The 13473-nt window shown below is 45.5% G+C and overlaps 1 protein-coding gene across 3 annotated transcripts in view; it reads right to left on the minus strand.

Moving 5' to 3' along the window:
• The window catches only part of riox1 (ribosomal oxygenase 1), a 72895-nt gene extending 63101 nt beyond the window's left edge, over nucleotides 1-9794 (minus strand). For all 3 annotated transcript variants that reach the window (XR_015075947.1, XR_015075945.1, XM_085980017.1), the window contains exons 1-2: nucleotides 9660-9794; nucleotides 4968-5330 (exon numbers count right to left, since the gene is read on the minus strand). Coding sequence is in view for 1 of the 3 variants with exons in the window: in XM_085980017.1 (XP_085836143.1) it covers nucleotides 4968-5330; nucleotides 9660-9779 (483 nt within the window). In the remaining 2 variants the exon portion in view is untranslated. The remainder of the gene's footprint in view (nucleotides 1-4967; nucleotides 5331-9659) is intronic.
• Between the last annotated feature and the right edge of the window lie 3679 nt (nucleotides 9795-13473).

Below are 13473 nucleotides of genomic sequence, written 5' to 3' on the forward strand. Positions count from 1 at the left end.
CTTATGTTTAGGTAATTTTTGAGCCGAGGCTCATCGCTTTCCGCTTTCCAGCCATGTTTGCTGCTGCAATCAGTGCTCATTAGCACAAACTGTAACCGGACACTAATGACAGGGGATTAAGCAGCCACAGTAATCGCATTTTAATGAGGTGCCAACTGCAGACTGAACAGCTGAGGCTGCCCGAAATAACCAACGTGCTTCATACGGTATAAGCAGTACTTTTGTCCTCGACATCTACTGGAATGGCAAATGGTTAGCATTAATTGCCCAGTACAGACAGTTGTTCGCAATGACCGCGGGTGGTATAAGTGGTGGGGACTGTATTGTAGAGGACTGCTAGTACTCATGGAACTGTAATGACTTCAGGAGGGGAGAAACTTGAAAAAAATTTTACCCAAAAAGTGCAATATTTTATAGTTTGCTGATTTCCTCTGTCTACTTAAGTCATGTTCCACCTTTTAAGAATGTGTTTTTAAACAGACAGTTCAGTCTACATTTCTACCTATTATATTAATGCAATTTACAACTCTGCCCCATTATGTAGATTTCAACTTTCTTCCCCCTGGACCTCACCCAGCACAACACACTATAACAGGCTGTAGGCAGAGACAAATGTAACAGTGTCAGATGTTTCACTGATGTGGGATTGCTTGCACCAAAGTAATCTACTCACATTTTAAACCAGAGAAGTTGATCCCACCAAGATTTTGTTGGCAAAGTTTTCTTTTTCATGTAAACATGTGACAGGATGATTTATTTCATATTCCAAAAACATCACAAGTCATAATCACAGCCACTGTGCATTCACCTGCCCTTCACAAGACAGAAATGATTCCACCCTGAGCTAATGGTCCAAAAGACCTTACATTCACTCTTAAATAGTTTATGTCCTGAATTTCAGCAGAAATTGCTGATCATCTTCCAGAACTCGATAGACTCTGGAACGGTACCCATGGATTGGAGGGTAGCTAATGTTTCCCCACTATTCAAAAAAGGTGGTAGATAAAAAGCGGGGAATTATAGACCGGTAAGCCGGACATCGGTAGTGGGGAAAATGTAAAAGATGTAATAGCAGAGCACTTGGTAAGCAGTGACAGGATCGGACAAAGTCAACATGGATTTACAAAAGGTAAATCATGCTTGACTAATCTACTGGAATTTTTTGAGGATGTAACTGGTAAAATAGATAAGGGAGAACCAGTGGATGTGGTGTATTTGGACTTTCAGAAGGCTTTCGATAAGGTCCCACATAAGAGATTAGCGTGCAAAATTAAGGCACATGGGATTGAGGGCAAGGTATTGACTTGGATAGAGAAATGGTTGGCGGACAGAAGGCAGAGAGTTGGAATAAACGGGTCGTTTTCCGAGTGGCAGGCAGTGACTAGTGGGGTACCACAAGGATCGGTCCTAGGACCCCAGCTGTTCACAATATATATTAATGATCTGGACGAGGGAATTGGATGTAATATCTCCAAATTTGCAGACGACACAAAGCTGGGTGGGAGGGTAAGCTGTGAGGAGGATGTCGAGAAACTCCAGTACGATTTGGACAGATTGGGTGATTGGGCAGAAACATGGCAAATGCACTATAATGTGGATAAATGTGAGGTTATCCACTTTGGTGGCAAAAACAGGAAGGCAGATTATTATTTGAATGGCAATAGATTGGGAGAAGGGGAAGTGCAGAGAGACCTGGGTGTTCTTGTGCACCAGTCGCTGAAGGTAAGCATGCAGGTGCAGCAGGCGGTTAAGAAGGCAAATGGTATGTTGGCCTTCGTAGCAAGAGGGTTCCAGTACAGGAACAAGGATGTCTTGCTGCAGTTGTACAGGGCCTTGGTGAGACCGCACCTTGAGTATTGTGTGCAGTTTTGGTCGCCTTACCTGAGGAAGGACGTTCTTGCCATGGAGGGAGTGCAGCGAAAATTCACCAGGCTGATACCTGGGATGGCAGGAATGACGTATGAGGAGAGATTGTGTCGATTGGGCTTATACTCACTGGAGTTTAGAAGATTGAGGGGGGATCTCATCGAAACCTAAAAATTCTGTCAAGCCTGGACAGACTAGATGCAGGAAGGATGTTTCTGATGGCCGGGGAGTCCAGAACCAGGGGTCATAGTCTAAGGATAAGGGGTAAGCCATTTAGGACTGAAATTAGGAGGAATTTCTTCACCCAGAGAGTGGTGAACCTGTGGAATTCTCTGCCACAGAGGGCGGTGGAAGCCAGTTCATTAAATATATTCAAAAAGGAGTTGGATATATTTCTTAAGGCTAAAGGGATCAAGGGATATGGGGAGAAGGCAGGGACAGGGTACTGAATTTGGATGATCAGCCAGGATCTCACTGAATGGCGGAGCAGGCTCGAAGGGCCGAATGGCCTACTCCTGCTCCTATCTTCTATGTTTCTATATTCGCTCTTCAAGTGTGGATATTTGTTTTGTTTTTAATTTGTGCTATGTTACCTCATAGCTCTTCTTCACTGTGTACCCTGTGAATGTAAGGTGTTTTGGACCATTAGCTTAGCTGAGCAAAAGTGGATGGGAAACAGCTACAGTACTTGAAGGTAAATCAGTGTCAGAGCAGTGGGAGGTATTCACAGAGGAGATAGTGAGGGTTCAGAGCAAATATGTTCCCACAAAGAAAAAAGGTGGGACTCCTAATCTAGAGCCCCCTGGATGTCAAGGGGCATACAGGGTAGGATAAGGCAAAAAAGGGAAGCTTATGCCAGATACTGAGGACTCAATATTGCAGAAAGAGTGGAGGAGTATAGAAAGTGCAGGGGTGAAACTAAAAAGGAAATTAGGAAAGCAAAAAGAGAGGGCATGAAAAAATATTGACAAGTAAAATCAAGAAAAACCCAAAGATGTTTTATAAATACATAAAGAGCAAGAGGATAACTAAAGAAAGAGTAGGGCTTATTAGAGACCAAAAAGGTAACCAGTGTGCGCAAGACGTGGGTATGGTTCTTAATTACTTTACGTCTGTCTTCACTAGAGAGGGACGATACAGACATTGTAGTTAAGGAGGAGGAGTGTGAAATATTAGAGATAAACATAGTGTGCGGGGAAATATTAAGGGGTTTAGCATCTTTGAAAGTAGATAAATCGCCAGGCCCGGATGAAACTTATCCCAGGCGGTTAAGAGCGCAAGGGAGGAAATAGCGGCGGCACTGACCATCATTTTCTAATCCTCTCTGGCTACAGGTGGTGCCCGAGGACTGCTAACATTGTGCCGTAGTTTAAAAGGGGCTAAAGGGATAGACCGAGTAATTACAGGCCAGTCAGCCTAACCTCAGTGGTGGGCAAATTATTGGGAAAAATTCTGAGGGACAGTATTAATCATCATTTAGAAAGGCATGGATTAATCAAGGACAGTCAGCGTGGATTTGTTAAGGGAAGATCATGTCTGACTAACTTGATTAAATTTTTTGAGGAGGTAACAAGGAGGGTCGCTAAGGGCTGCGCATTTGATGTAGTCTACATGGATTTTAGCAAGGCTTTTGACAAGGTCCTACATGGCAGATTGGTCAGAAAAGTAAAAGCCCATGGGATCCAAGGGAAAGTGGCAAGTTGGATCCAAAATTGGCAGTGGCAGGAAGCAAATGGTAATGGTCGACAGATGTTTTTGTGACTGGAAGGCTGGGTTCTGCAGGGCTCAGCACTAGGTCCCTTGCTTTTTGTGGTATACATCAATGATTTAGACTTCAATGTAGGGGGCATGATTAATACATTTGCCGATGATACCAAAATTGACCATGTGGTTGATAAGTGAAGAAGAAACCTGTAGATTGCAGGAAGATATCAATGGACTGGTCAGGTGGGCAGAAAAGTGGCAAATGGAATTCAATCCGGAGAGGGGCAGCACGGTGGCATAGTGGTTAGCACTGTTGCCTCACAGCGCCAGGGACCCGGGTTCGAATCCGGCCTCGGGCGACTGTCTGTGTGGAGTTTGCACATTCTCCCCGTGTTTGCGTGGGTTTCCTCCGGGTGCTCCGGTTTCCTCCCACAGTCCAAAGATGTGTGGGTTAGGTTGATTGGCTATGATAAATTGACCCTTAGTGTTAGGGGGATTAAATACGTGGGGTTACGGGGATAGGGTGGGATATGTAGGGATTACGGGGATCGGGTGGGATATGTGTCGGTGCAGGCTCGATGGGCCGAAATGGCCTCTATCTGCACTGTGGGGTTTCTGTGATTTCTGTAAAGTGTGAGGTAATGCATTAGGGGAGGGCTAACAAGGCAAGGGAATGCACAATAAATGGTAGGATACAGAGAAGTGTAGAGGAACAGAGGGACCTTGGAGTGCATGTCCACAGATCACTGAAGGTAGCAGGACAGGTAGATAAGGTGGTTAAGGCATATGGGATACTTTCCTTTATTAGCCAAGGGATAGAATGTAAGAGCAGGGAGGTTATGCTTGAACTGTATAAAACACTAGTTAGGCCGCAGCTAGACTACTGCGTACAATTCTGGTCACCACATTACAGGAATGATGTGACTGCACTGGAGAGGTTTTATAAGGATGTTGCCAGGACTGGAGAATTTTAGCTGAGGAAAGATTGAATAGGCTGGGGTTGCTTTTTTTTTTGGGAACAGAGGAGGCTGAGGGGAGACTTAATTGAGGTGCATAAAATTATGAGGGGCCTAGATAGACTGGATAGCAGAGAGGTCAATAACCAGGGGGCACAGATTTAAAGTAATTGATAGAAGGATTAGAGGAGAACTTTTTTTTTTCCACCCAGAGGGCGGTGGGGGTCTGGAACTCTCTGCCTGAAAGGGTGGTAGAGGCAGAAACCCTCATCTTTTCGGCCAGCACAGGCACGATTGGCCGAATGGCCTCCTTCTGTGCCATAAATTTCTATGATTCTATACATTATCTAAACAAATTACTGGCAATGAGTTTTAACACAGGAACAGTTTGTGAACAAATGCTTGCAGGCAAGACAAAGAACGCCATTTTGCGAGACCCACCGTGCATGGATTCCTAGGAAATTCTGCCTTGAAGATTGGTGTGCTCTTTACTGTTGAACGGCTTGTTGGAACATCATTGAGCGTCGCTGCGGCTTTCTTAGATTTCAACTTCAGCCGTTTAATTTTACTCACCCGTTTACCGTTAACTTTTCTTTTAGCACAGGGACCCACGGGCTCTTTCTTGACACAGTCATTTGTCCTTTGTAATACTACAGCACTATTCACGACTACGGGAATGTCTACTGAGGATTCCATTTTAATTTTTAAATATTTTCTTTTCCTCTTGACATTCTTGCTCCTCCTGGACAAATGTAGTGAATGCTTTTGTTTTTCTTGACTGGTCTTATTTGAATGTCCATTGGTCTGCAATAAATAGTCGTTCATTAGTAAATCAGCAGGAAGTCAACATCATTTTTACTACAGTATCAAGACTTGCATAGTTCAGTGCAAAAATGTGAAAATTTGGCAACCAAGATGGTCTTAGATTTATACCCGGTGTATGCTGAGTTTGCTTACCTCAGCAGTGACAGCGGTGGGCATGCTACATTTGGCCTTAATACCTTATACAGGAAACTTTGTGCTATCCGGCACCGACGGGACCGAGCTGTTGCCGTCCCATCAAAACTGCCGGACAAACCAGCGCTAATGTTAAAACATACAGAAGCTTTTGAGCTCCGTATCTAGCAACAAACTCTGTTGCTTAGCAACAGCTTCTAAACAGTCGGCCGTAGCTTGCAAGCGTCTCTGTAGCTAAGCAACAGCTTTAGCTAGACCTTGCAGAGCCTGACTGGTGAAAAAAAAGCAACGAAAAGAAAAAAAAATTACTGAACCGACTCCTGAATTTTGCCACTGGCTCGAGCATTCCGGACAGTTAAACTCCGGATAAACCAAAGTTTCCTGTATGAAGGAAAAAATCAGCTAGGGCTCCCAGTCCTGTTAATTGAAATATTGCAACAACAAAAAATGCAGTTTGTGCTGGTTTACTAAAACTATTTAATCAAAATTGGATAATTTGGTATATAAACAGAAAAATGCTAGAAATACTCAGCAGGTCAGGCAGCATCTGCAGCGAGGGAAACAGAGTTGAGGTTTCAGGCCGATGACCTTTCGTCAGAACTGGAAAATGTTAGCGATAAAACAGGTTTTAAGCAAGTGCAGAGGCAGGAAAGGGGGGAGGGGAGGAAACAACAAAGTGGAAGGTCTGTGATGGTGTGGATTTGATTTTTTTTTGGGAGCAAAAAGTGATTTGAATCAGTGGTAGTCTGTATCATAACCCCTGTTGAAAGTACATCTAAGGTGGGCCATTCTTTGGGATTGTGCTGAGAAGTGACAAAGGACATTATAGTCTTTTTCCACCTGTCTACAGTGACAATGAAGCTCCAATACAAGCACGTGACATATAAAGCTTGTGTAGTTTGCCTTCATGGTTCAAAGTTCCTATGCATACAACAGATGGTCTTACTTTGACCCCTGCAAGACATCCAGAATCAAACGGTGAGATAAACTTGTGGAAAAAGGGGAAATAGTGCAGCGAAAAAGGGCTCTGGCCTACACCAACCTGTCATTCAACACAAAAAAAAGGAATCAGTCAACCTCACAGCAGTCAGATCTCTCCCAAAGTCCCTCATGGGGATCTAGAATAAGCAGCTAGTGACAATTGGCTCAGTGGCGGCACTCTCAATGAGGTCAGAAGGTTTAAGCATCTTGAGACCATATTGCAAATCGCAAAACCTGATGAGAAAGCCATATAAGCAATTGCATTTACTTGGTATAGAGTGACCACTTGCACTAAGCTCAAAGAATTTAGATGCAGGTTGGTTTGCTGGAATTGAAAGAGCTAAAACTACACAGCTTGCCTGCAAAGGGTACTGACAACCTTCCTCCTGCTTGTCCGGATACAGCTAAAGCATTGGTTTTCAGGTTTATTTGGAATGAAGTAAAAAGAATCCTAGCCACCAGTAATGGGCCCATGCCTCCTGGTCATGTCAGTGAGTGAGGCTGGTTAGTCAGTCAGTCATCAACAGTCTTTGGAGTACTGTGGGCCTGCCTGGTACAAGTACCAAATTACTGAGCCTGTCTTTGAAGACTGATTCAATTCTAATCCCTTATCATCAAATGTGAAACCCTCTACCACAAGGAGTTGAAGTGAACAGCATAGATGCATTTAAGGGGAAGCAAGATAAGCACATGAGGGAGAAAGGAAGAGAAGGATATGCTGATGGGGTTAGATGAAGGGGGTTGGGAGGAGGTTCGCGTGGAACATAAAACACTGGCATGGACCTGATGGCCTGCTTCCGTGCTGTTAATACTTTTGTAAAACTCCTGAAACCAACCTGCCCCATAGCTCCTCCAGCAGTTGAGTTTGGGAGAAAAAAGAGAAAGAATATGCATTTATATGACACCTTTCACAAACTCAGGATGCCCCTAAAGCACTTTACAGCCCTTTCTGAAGTGTAGTCACTGCAGGAAATACTAAGGCAGGTGGAGGTAGAATTCCCACGTGGGCTCGCTGATCCCTCGCGCTGTAACTACGGAATCCACCGACGGGGCGAACTAGAGCAGCCATGATCTCACTGAATGGCGGAACCGGCTGGAGGGGCTGAATGGCCTAACTCCTGTAACTATGTTACAGGATACTGCGTGCAGTTCTGGTCACATTACAGGAAGGATGTGATTGCACTAGAGTTACGAGGATAACAACAGAAAATGCTGGAATTACTGAGCAGGCCAGGCAGCATCCGTGGAGACAGAAACAGAGTTAACGTTTCAGGTCTGGGACCCTTCATCAGAACTGGAAAAAGCTGGAAATGTAATAGATATTAAGCAGGTGCAGAGACCAGGGGGGAGGGGGGGGGGGGGCGGCGGTTAGGAGGTGAGGAAGGAATTGAAAGAACACCCTGTACTTTTGTAAGAGGCAGGAAAGATAAAAATGTTGCAAATGGGAATGGCAAAAATCATACTGCATGAAAAATGGGGGCAGGGATGATTATCTGAAATTGTTGAACTCAATGTTGAGTCCGGCAGGCTGCAAAGTGCCCAATCGAAAGATGAGGTGCTGTTCCTCGAGCTTACGTTGAGCTTCATTGGAACAATGCAATAGGCCGAGGACAGAGAGATCAGAGTGGGAGTGAAGCGGAGAATTAAAGTGACAAGCAACCGGAAGCTCAGGGTCACCCGTACGGACTGAACGGAGGTGTTCCACAAAGCAGTCGCCCAATTTGCGTTTGGTCTCCCCAATGTAGAGGAGACCGCATCGTGAGCAGTGAACACTGTATATTAAATTGCAAGAAGTACAAGTAAATCGCTGTTTCACCTGAAAGGGGTGTTTGGGGCCCTGGACAGTGGGAAGGGAGGAGGTAAAAGGGCATGTGTTGCATCTCCTGCACTTGCACGGGAAGGTGCCAGGTGAAGGAGAAGGGCTGTTGGGGGTGATTGAGGAGTGGACCAGGACGTCGCGGAGGGAGCGGTCCCTTTGGAATGCTGAAAGGGGAGGATGTGTTTGGTGGTGGGATCACGTTAGAGGTGGCGGAAATGGAAGATGATCCGTTGAATGTGGAGGCTAGTGGGGTGAAAGGTGAGGACAAGGGGAATCCTATCGTGGTTCTGGGAGAGAGGGGAAGGGGTGAGAGCAGAAGTGCGGGAAATAGAACGGACACGGTCAAGGGCCGTGTCAACCACGGTAGAGGGGAATCCTCGGTTGAGGGGAATCCTCGGTTGAGGAAAAAGGAAGACATGTCGGAAGCACTAGTATGGAAGGTGTAGGAAGTCAGACAACACCAGGTTATAGTCCAACAGCTTTATTTGAAATCACAAGCTTTCGGAGTGCTGCTCCTTCGTCAGGTGAGGTACGGAAGGTGGCATCATCAGAACAGACATGGCGGAGATGGAGAAACTGGGAGAATGGAATAGAGTCCTTACAGGAAGCGGGGTGGGAGGAAGTGTAGTCCAGGTAGCTGTGGGAGTCGGTGGGCTTGTAGTGGATGTTTGTTGAAAGCTGCCTGGCCTGCTGAGTATTTCCAGAATTTTCTGTTGTTATTTCAGATTTCCAGCATCTGCAGTATTTTGCTATATTAGAGTTACGAGGATGTTGCCTGGGCTGGGGAATTTTAGCTAAGAGGAAAGATTGGATAGGCTGGGGTTGTTTTCTTCGGAACAGAGGAGGCTGGGGGGGGGGGGGGGGGACCTAATTGAGGTGTATAAAATTATGAGGGGCCTGGATAGAGGACAGGAAGGACCTGTTCCCCTTAGCAGAAGGGTCAATAACCAGGGGCCATAGATTTAAAGTAATTGGTCAGAGGTTTAAAGGGGATTTGAGGAGAAATGTTTTCACCCAGGGGGGGTCTGGAACTCACTGCCTGAAAGGGTGGTAGAGGCAGAGACCCTCATCACACTTAAAAAGTGGATGTGCACCTGAAGTGCCACAAGGCTTACAGACCAAGTGCTGGAAAGTGGGATTAGGGTGGATAGCTAGGCACGGACATGATGGGCCGAATGTGCCGGCCGGCGACCCTGAACCACATGACGACGCCGAGCGCCAGCAGCCCCATCCCGTCCCAATTTCAAAGGGACTTCGGGCCCGGCAATGCAGTCAGCGCTATAAGCAGAGCCCGGGAGAAGGAGCACCACCGAGCCTCCAAACAACCTCCTGCCGCTCGGAGTGAGCCGGATGCACCGACCGATCGACCGACTGACCTGGCCGCAAAACCCGCTCACCGCCGCCAGGCTCTGATAAATGGAGAACGCCGACACACGAGAAACGGCCATCGCCACTCGACTGCGGACCATCCCAGGCTGGAGCGTCGCCTGCGTCATGACATCAATGCGTCGTCCCCGTCTTCCCCCTTGTGTATGATGGGCATCTGCCTCAACCAATCACGGCCCGCTCGCAGCTAGCCCCGCCCACTCCTGTGTGGGGGGTCAAGTGGTCAAATTCAGGGAATTTGGACAATTCTTTTCCAACTCCCTGAAGCAACCAACCAAAACTCCAAGAGATTGCAGTGGCCATTAACTCATCATAGTCACTGCTAATTACAATCTCACTTCCTAAAACTGGCTTGTGTACTTTTAACAAGTGATCAACTAGTACAATAGCAAAATACTGCAGATGCTGGAAATCCGAAATAACAGAAAATGCTGGAAAAACTCAGCAGGCCCGGCAACATCCGTGGAAAGAGAAACAGAGTCAACGTTTCAGGTGGAAACCCTTCGTCAGGACTGAAAAAGCACAGGAAATGAAACAGATTAAAAGGCCAGTTTGGGGGCTGGGAAATGGGGCTGAGAGAACAAAAGAGAAGTGAAGAGACATTAAGAGGTATTCAAAACGAGACGAGATGGTGATAGGACTAGTGGAGAGACAAAAGACGGCTCTAGATTAGGTGCGAAATGCGCTGGCAGAATGAGAGACAGCTGCCAACTATTACCCCCTTATACTTTATACAGGTCCTTGGTTTATACAGGACCATGACTCATAGGTCCCCATGATCACTGAGGGTGGGGGTCCTGGACCGTCAGCAGACGAGATTGGTTTTGTGGGGCATGGAGGAGCAGGTTTGCTCTGACCTTGGCTGGGCCTCTTCAGCTCCATCACCCGTGGGACTGGTCAGAGTGTGCACATCGTCTCCTGCCTGAAACGTGCAGGTGGTTAGGGTGCCCATCAGTAAGTCCCTTTCAAAATATTACAGTCCTCTTCGTCGGTGTTAATGGGGCGGAAATGCTACCGACACCATTTTGAGGCCTTTACCGCCCTATTAAAATATTTTAAAATTCACATCCTTGTTATCAAATCCCTCCATGTCTTCGCCCCTTCCTATCTTTGTAACCTCAGCCCTACAATCAACCGAGAGCACTGCACTCCTTCAATTCTGGCCTCTTGCGCATCCCAGATTTTCATTGTTCCACCATTGGCGGCCGTGTCTTCAGCTGCCAAGGCCCTAAACTTCTCCACCTCTGTCTCTTCCTTAAGACGCTCCTTAAAACCCACCTCTTTGACCTGCCCTAATAATATCCTTATGTGGCTTGGTGTCAGATTTTGTTTGATAACGTCCCTGTGAAGCGCCTTGGGATGTCTTACTACGTTAAAGGTGCTATATAAATGCAAGTTGTTGTTGTTGTTGCATTAGCGCCAGGTGATGGACTGTCACCATGTGTCTCTGTGCAGCCTTAAAGTTCTGTAGCAGCACACAATTTCCCACCTACAGAATTCGCAGGCTCCCAATACGGACATTCTCTGTGCTTGCAGCTCACTGCGTGCAGGTAAATGTGGATGATCCTGAAAGAACCAGTGCAGTCACCACACTGAGTGGGTGTGCTCCAGTTTAATGCTGCTCTACAACTGCCCAGTTGTAGAAAAATCTGTACTGTTGTCTCAAAATAGATATCATTAAATAGAAGCACAATACTGCGGATGCTGGAAATCTGAAATAAAAACAGAAAATGTCAAGGACCTTACCACAGGGAAGGAGAGAAAATCAGCAGAGGCAGCGATTTGTAGCCAGGCCTCTGGTACTGTTGCTCTCGACTGGTAAGAGGTGAACAAGAGCAGCCCAAAGTGAATTGTCCCACAGATTTTCCCTCCTTCCTTGTGTGCAGCTCCGAGTCTTCTTACTTCAATTCAATTCAAATCGCTTTATTGGCATGACAAGGTACATCTTATGTTGCCAAAGCATTGAAAAACATTCATGGTTGAACACATAAATACAGATCTATCCATACAGTGTATAAACAGATATATCCCTGAGTGTATAAATATACATTCATATAATTTGTATATACTCTTTTCTTATATTTAGTGGTTGTCCCTCTGTTTATGGCAAGCTGTAACATAGTGTGCCACTAAGGTTACACAATTTCTCTCTTCCCCTAGTAGGTATGGGAGTTTTTGGTCGTCATTCAAATTTCTGAATTCCGGGCATATTTTTGTGAATTTTGGGTAGAAATTCTCCCTTATGCCCTGATATTTTCTACAAGCTGTGAGGAAGTGCATCTCTGTCTCCACCACTCCCTGACTGCAGTGAGAGCATATCCTGTCCTCTCTTGGTAGCCGGGTCTGCCTGTGTCTACCTTTTTTGATCGCCAGGCTATGTTCACTAAGTCTGTACATTGTCAAGGTTTTTCTCAGTTTGCTATCCTTTACCATGGTCAGGTAATCAGCCATGTTGTATTGTCTGTTTAGGGCCAAGTAGCAATTGAGTTTTGGGTTTTTGTTGTTTCTGCCCAATATGACAGATATTTTTCCTTTTGCTTAGTGACGATTGTGTTGGGTCGAATTCTTTGTGTTACGCTGTCACTGTCCTGGGGCTGGTTATTGTTAGTAGTGTTAGTAGTTACTTCACTGAGTCCCAGGACTAGTTGACTGAGGGTATTCTTCTTTATGGTCCTCTCTTGGCATTTCAGGGCTTCGTAATGATAGCAGTGGGGGTTGCTCATTTTTAGGTGTTTCCAAAATTTGGTGGCTCTTTTTTGGATAGTGATTATTAATGGATATTGGCCTAGTTCTGCCCTGCATGCATTGTTTACGGTTTTCCTTTGAGTCCGGAGGATACTTTTACAGAATTCTGCATGTAGGATCTCAATTGGGTGTTTGTCCCATTTTGCAAATTCTTGTTGTGTTAGCGGTCCCCACACCTCACTCATTGACTCTCCTGAGATCAGGTAGCGGGCAAAATTGTAAACTGTGGGTGCAAACCTGCATTCTATGGCACAGCACCTTGAAAGACTTGACACATGACAGCAAGTCCAATACTAATTAACAGCATATATTGAACTGTTTATTTGGATGGACTTGAACTCATGACAAATGAAAGTTCATCAGGTTTTGTCGGCTTAAAGATCAAAGCCTCTCAAGAGAACCAAAGCTGACAACTAATTGCATACTCCATGTACAATGTGTCTCTACAAGTGTGGAGTCGAGGGTGGCTCCAATTGTATTGATCCACCACAGAGCTTATCTTTCCAATTACTCCCATTTAACTTTGTACAGTGCCATCACTTCCTGCGCTGACCTTGTTAAATGGATTTCTTTTTGTGGGGAATGTTTAACATTCTGCCTCAAACGCGTCAAACAGTCTGAATGTGACTTTTTTACACACGTTAGTGTAATTTGTTGTTCTAATACAAAAGTTGCCTCAGTGATCAATAACCTTAGCAAAACTCATTGGTTTTTTGAAAGGTATTTTGTCCAATTAAGAAGCCCTAAACTGTTAAAATGAGTGAATTTTTAAAGCATCCATCCACTCCTGGATTGATTAAAAATTAGATTAAGTCTTGCCAGCCATCTCTGAGCCATACAATCCCAGAAAGTCTTAAAGGAGCTGCTGTAGTCCGCCACCAAAAAGCTAAGTATGTTAAAAATACTTAGTGTTATTAGCCTTGGCTCAGTGGATAGCACTCTCTCCTCTGTCAAAAGGTGTGGTTTCATGTCCCACTCCAGAGACTTGAGCACACAAACTAAGCTAACACGTACTGAGAGAGCGCTGCACTGTCGGAGGTGCCGTCTTTCAGATGAGAT

Source organism: Somniosus microcephalus, chromosome 3 (genome assembly GCF_052327205.1).
Source record: "Somniosus microcephalus isolate GS21.2 chromosome 3, FLI_Smic_1.0, whole genome shotgun sequence".
In the NCBI taxonomy this organism is placed as follows: Eukaryota; Metazoa; Chordata; class Chondrichthyes; order Squaliformes; family Somniosidae; genus Somniosus; species Somniosus microcephalus.